General features: G+C 53.7%; 1 protein-coding gene across 1 annotated transcript in view; it reads right to left on the bottom strand.

Annotated features, from left to right (window-relative positions):
* Positions 1-4,449, bottom strand: part of DNAJB12 (DnaJ heat shock protein family (Hsp40) member B12) — a 19,247-nt gene extending 14,798 nt beyond the window's left edge. Inside the window, exons 1-3 of the mRNA XM_035896678.1 lie at positions 4,411-4,449; positions 3,536-3,737; positions 1,235-1,409 (exon numbers count right to left, since the gene is read on the bottom strand). Coding sequence (XP_035752571.1) covers positions 1,235-1,409; positions 3,536-3,737; positions 4,411-4,449 — 416 coding nt within the window. The remainder of the gene's footprint in view (positions 1-1,234; positions 1,410-3,535; positions 3,738-4,410) is intronic.
* Positions 4,450-5,528: the final 1,079 nt, after the last annotated feature.

The following is a 5,528-nucleotide window of genomic DNA, read 5'->3' as shown; positions in this document are numbered from 1 at the left end:
GCACACAAAGCCTCCCGCAGAACAAGTCAAGCCAGTAGAGGCAGAAGGGCTTCTCCTCAGGCAACGATATCAACCCTGAAGAATGTGATCGGCAAATAAGCTTCAGATTGATCACCTCACGTTTTGGAGGCTATGTCGGAGGGACTACAAACGGCAGGCCGGGATCTGCAGGATAGCTGGGCTGTTGGCTTTCCCACCCCGCCCTCTCTTCAGACCCAGTTAATTCACAGACCTAAAAATAACATCAGCTGAACGCTAGAGGAGGAAGGAGGGAGCTGCCCAGACCAGTTCGTTCTGGGTGCGCTCGCAGGCCAGCGATGGTTTCTCCTTCTCACATGACTTCGATGAGACAGACTACAGCAGCCTGGGGTTTTGGAGAAATGGATGACGTAACGAGCATCCCCGTAAGTCCGCGAGCCAGAGCAGTTGCTGAGGCATTAAACGATAACCTTAAACAAAGTTTACCAAGTGACTGTGCCTGCAGTCCTTCAACTTCCAGTGTTTGCAAAGGGTAGAAAGGAATAAAGAACAGCTTGAAATGGGGCTGAGAAAATGGGTGACTGGATAAACATGTCCTGGGACTTCCCAGCAGAAGCTTTAGAGGTGTATTGTGCTAAGAGAGTGAAGCGTCCTGCGGTGGATTTCTACTTTATCGGGCTCTAAGAGAGACCACGAGCAGAACATCATGAGAGAGATGTGCCCTGTCACTAGAGCAAAGCTTAGAGCAGGAGGGCTGCCTGCTGCAAGCTGTGAGCCATGACTTCCACCTACAGGATCTGAGGACCACACGGGATTTTTCACAGCGTTACTGAATAACATTAAGCAAACATTAACGTGAAGTCTGTGAGATGAATGCGTCCAAAATGCCTCTTTGGACCTCAGTCTGGAAAGGGCCTACATGCCTACAGTTCTAGCCCTCCTACATGCCTTTGGGGGAAAAAAAATCTCATTCCTCGTAGACCCAACCCAGCTGCCTTCCAGGGCTGCCGTAGCTATAAATCCTCCTCGATACCTTCTTAAACACCTAGTGAATTAAAGCCCACTCGATATGGTTCAAAGCTGACCAGATCTCCTAACATGGCACAGAACATGAGTTGTTGTCCAGCTCCACCTACTCTTGCTGCCTTCCCCCTTCATGTTCCATCGTTACATCTAAAACGTTGCGTAAAACCAGTCTGGTATCGCGCGATTAACTCAAACCGCGAGTCGAAGCCACGGCGAGCTGCGCACACACCTCTTCACTGCATCCACCTGGTCCTGAGTGTAGCCCTTGGGGGCCTCCCCACCAGCCTCCCCGTTGGCCGACGGGAAGTCTCCACTCGTTTTCTTGAACTGGGGATTTGTGGACTCCCTGGAGTGGGACTGGCCATTGGCGGATTGCTCGTTCTTGTTGAGTGATTCAAGCAGAACTGAAATGAGAAGAAGACGAAAAGAAAAAATAAACAAAATACAGAAATTAAAAGACTGCCAAGCGTGATCTGCCCTTCCCACTCTGCCATAAAGAGACCCCTCTTCATCTCTGCCACCGCTGGAGGACCCCCCATCCTTCATCAGAAAGACCCTCACCATTTCACCCAACCCTTGAGCTCCTGCTGCTTCTGGCCCAGGCGTGTGGGGCTGCTGCTGTAGATATTGCCTGCCTCTCCCAACACACGCAACCTCCACCAAAATCCCAGGCCTACCCAGCCAGCCAGTCCAGAAACCAAAGCGGCGCATCCTTGTCCTCTCCTTTTTTTCCCCCCACGTCTCTCCTTAACAGCGAAGCATTTCCATGTTTGTCCTCTAGCATATTATACAGCATATTCTCCTTCTTTATCTCCTGCCTCTGAGAGTCTACTGCGGGGGGTAAATTATGTGACGATGGCTCTATCTTCAGAGGGCTTAGGAAGTAACACCGTGGGATGCCAGCCCCATGGGGACACTCCCCTTTCGGGGACAGAGAGTGGCAGCACCCACGGCTGGCAGCACGGTAGGGCCCGTAACACACGAGCCAGAAGGGTGCTTTGTTCTCCTGCGCGGCCTTGCCTACGTATTCGACGTGTGCAGCAGCAGCAGCAGCTGTGAAAACCACCTTCTCTCTCGATTACCGAATACGAGTTGCACAAATTCAGTTCCCCTTTTCTCAAGCGGGGTGCGCATGTGCAGCGGGTGAACTGCTGGGGAGTATCCCCTCCTCCTCGCCAGGCTCAGGCACCGGCCTCCGTCCCTTTCAGCCAAGAGGGGACAAACGTTCAGGCCTGGCCTAACCGCACAGGTGACAACACTGGGAAACCAAGGGAGACTCCTCCGAGCCCTGAAGCAGCTTTCCATCACGTTTCCCTGGCAGCTGGAAAGCACCATCTTTTTAAACTATTTCTGTCTCTTTTTTAACCGATCTCTTCATGCCTGTAGTTCCTGAATTTTATACATCGCATCCCCGTTAAAGAGAACGGGCGCACGTAACACGACTCAAACCAGACGACGTTATTTACGAAGGCATCAGCAACTTGACGAGCTTGCAGTCCTTTATCCAGAGCCTAGAACCGAGAGGGACGCCTCACCTCCTCCTGCGGATTGCACACTACAGACCTTGCACTACGGGGGTATCACGTTCTTTATGCAAGCGCAAACACCGCTTGCAGGCCAAGAGGCGAGCCAAGATATCCTATCTGCCCCGCAGAGCTTGTAGGGGCAAGAAAAAACCGCTCGGTAATCCAACAGCCAACACAGGCAATCGTTACGGACGAAGGATAAAAATGACAGCGGGCTAACGAGCAGCAACTCACTGGATGATGACCTTTTGAGCTTGGGGCTTCACGGATTTCGGCTTTCAGAAAAATAAAATCCTTCCCTCATTCATATTTACACTACTAGAGCGTTCACAAAATTCCAGTCTCTGCTTTTGCTCCTTCCAAACCTGGAGCAAACCACCAGGCACTTTTAAACCTCGTCTCGCGAGGCTCTCCCTCCACCCGCCCTGCTCTTGCTGGTTTGGGCTCAGTTCCCCACAGCATGCCAGGAGATTTTTGGCAGCGTAGCTCCCAAAGCCAACCACAGAAGTCCACGTACGGCCACAGCTCAGCCCTGTTTGGCTCTGCAGCCCCAACCCTATTGCTTCTGCATCCCAAAGCCACGCTGGTCCTCCCTGTAGTCACAGCGCAGCACAAATTCACAGACTACTGAAGCAGAGACTGCTGAATCAAATTTTCAGTTGTGCCACCAAGCACGTGCTATGGGTCACTCTTCCTGACTTATTAGCCAACATTTGCTCAACTTCTGTTAATTTTTCCAAAACTCACACTCAAAGGCAGCCAGTGGGACTTTGTCTATACCAGCGTGCCTGGCTGCGTTTACGTAGATTTTTGCTGAAATCCCCTTGCAAAACCCTTCGCTGATCCTGTGACGACGCCTGCAGGACCCAGCACAGGGTGAGAGTTTGAGGTGCCGGCTGCGCAAGGTCCACGTCACTGATGGTTGCCAAACCCAACGTAACTCATGGGAAAGAGATTGCCCAGGGGCACATGAACTACGGAAAGGCTCAGTGGCCACCGTGTACCTGCGGGATCTTTGGCAACATCTCCCAACGACAGGCCCACAGCGCATGGGCGAGCAACCAGCAGGCCGTCAAAGCGAAGGGTCCTTGGATGGCAGCTCAAGACGTGGAACTTGCAGCAGCAGCTTGGTTGGGTCTGGCCCCCAATTAGCACGCTGTATTTAACATTAACCTGCCCTGCTTTCCTCCCCTGTGCTCCAGTTCTCTACCAGCACGTAGCCCACTTTTTATTCTGGCTGTCCCAAGCCATAGGATTAGGGCAAAATATGGCCGGTTTATGTTGCAAACCGGTGCTTGCTGTCATCCAGATCTGCTTTTCTGGTGCATGCCCTAGCAGAGCTCCTGAGGAAGAGTAGTCCTTGCCAGGGTGGGCCTTTCCGTGTGCCACGCCACGCTTTTTCCTCCAAAAGCCACCTTTCCTACCCAGTTATTTCACAAAAGCGTAAACTCTGAACGGGAAGGAAAACCGCACCGCATGCACGACGGGCTGATACGCTGCGTTTGAGGGAACGGGAAGAGGCCTCATGCAACCAAAGCGAGGATTCCAGGAAGCCTGGGGCTCTCCGCAGGACAGACAGGCTGCAAAACACAGCCGAGGAATCAAAACTCAGATAAGGGCTGTCAAAGTGAAATAGGGGGGGGGAAAAAAACCCCAACCAAAACCAAACCCAAGGAACCTACAGTGCTTTGCATGAAATTTCTGCAACGTAGGAACACATGGAGAAAGAATTGTGGCGGGCTGCTTCTACAAACCACTTCCCTCGTCGCTGTGGCGATGCACTAATTACGCACGCCGTAAAGCTTTCGGGAAATGAGCTCGCTCCTCAGAGCCCATACGACCGGCAAGAAGCTCTTTGAGAGGGAAGACGGCTCTGTACGCGTGCCAAAGCCAACTGCGGTGGCGGTGCTGTGGTCATCAACGGCGGGGGGGGACACGACGATGGACGCGAAAATGAGAAGCAAGGCTCGCTGAGGGGAACAGCCGAGGGAAAGCAGCAGCCTCGAGTGTGTGAGCTCAGGGAAGGTCTTGCCTGAGGAGAGGAGAAGGAGGAGAGAAGGAGGAGAGGAGAGGAGGAGGAGGAAGAGAGAAGGCAGAGGAGAGGAGGAAGAGAGAAGGCAGAGGAGAGGAGGAAGAGAGAAGGCAGAGGAGAGGAGGAAGAGAGAAGGCAGAGGAGAGGAGGAAGAGAGAAGGCAGAGGAGAGGAGGAAGAGAGAAGGCAGAGGAGAGGAGGAGGAGGAAGAGAGAAGGCAGAGGAGAGGAGGAGGAGGAAGAGAGAAGGCAGAGGAGAGGAGGAGGAGGAAGAGAGAAGGCAGAGGAGAGGAGGAGGAGGAAGAGAGAAGGCAGAGGAGAGGAGGAAGAGAGAAGGCAGAGGAGAGGAGGAAGAGAGAAGGCAGAGGAGAGGAGGAAGAGAGAAGGCAGAGGAGAGGAGGAAGAGAGAAGGCAGAGGAGAGGAGGAAGAGAGAAGGCAGAGGAGGCAGAGGAGAGGAGGAGGAGGAAGAGAGAAGGCAGAGGAGAGGAGGAGGAGGAAGAGAGAAGGCAGAGGAGAGGAGGAGGAGGAAGAGAGAAGGCAGAGGAGAGGAGGAAGAGAGAAGGCAGAGGAGAGGAGGAAGAGAGAAGGCAGAGGAGAGGAGGAAGAGAGAAGGCAGAGGAGAGGAGGAAGAGAGAAGGCAGAGGAGAGGAGGAAGAGAGAAGGCAGAGGAGGCAGAGGAGAGGAGGAGGAGGAAGAGAGAAGGCAGAGGAGAGGAGGAGGAGGAAGAGAGAAGGCAGAGGAGAGGAGGAGGAGGAAGAGAGAAGGCAGAGGAGAGGAGGAAGAGAGAAGGCAGAGGAGAGGAGGAAGAGAGAAGGCAGAGGAGAGGAGGAGGAGGAGGAAGAAGAGAGGAGGAGGAGGAAGGCGGCTTTCTGCAGCCCCACGAGAACTTCTCGCCCAGGCCCCTCTCTCCGCCCCGCGCAGGGGGATTGAGGGGGGCGCTCAACCCGCCGGGCTCCGCTCCTCCTG

The sequence above is a fragment of the Egretta garzetta genome, unplaced genomic scaffold (genome assembly GCF_000687185.1).
Source record: "Egretta garzetta isolate BGI_Z169 unplaced genomic scaffold, ASM68718v1 scaffold536, whole genome shotgun sequence".
NCBI lineage: Eukaryota > Metazoa > Chordata > Aves > Pelecaniformes > Ardeidae > Egretta > Egretta garzetta.
This window is presented reverse-complemented; position numbering and strand designations above follow the sequence as displayed.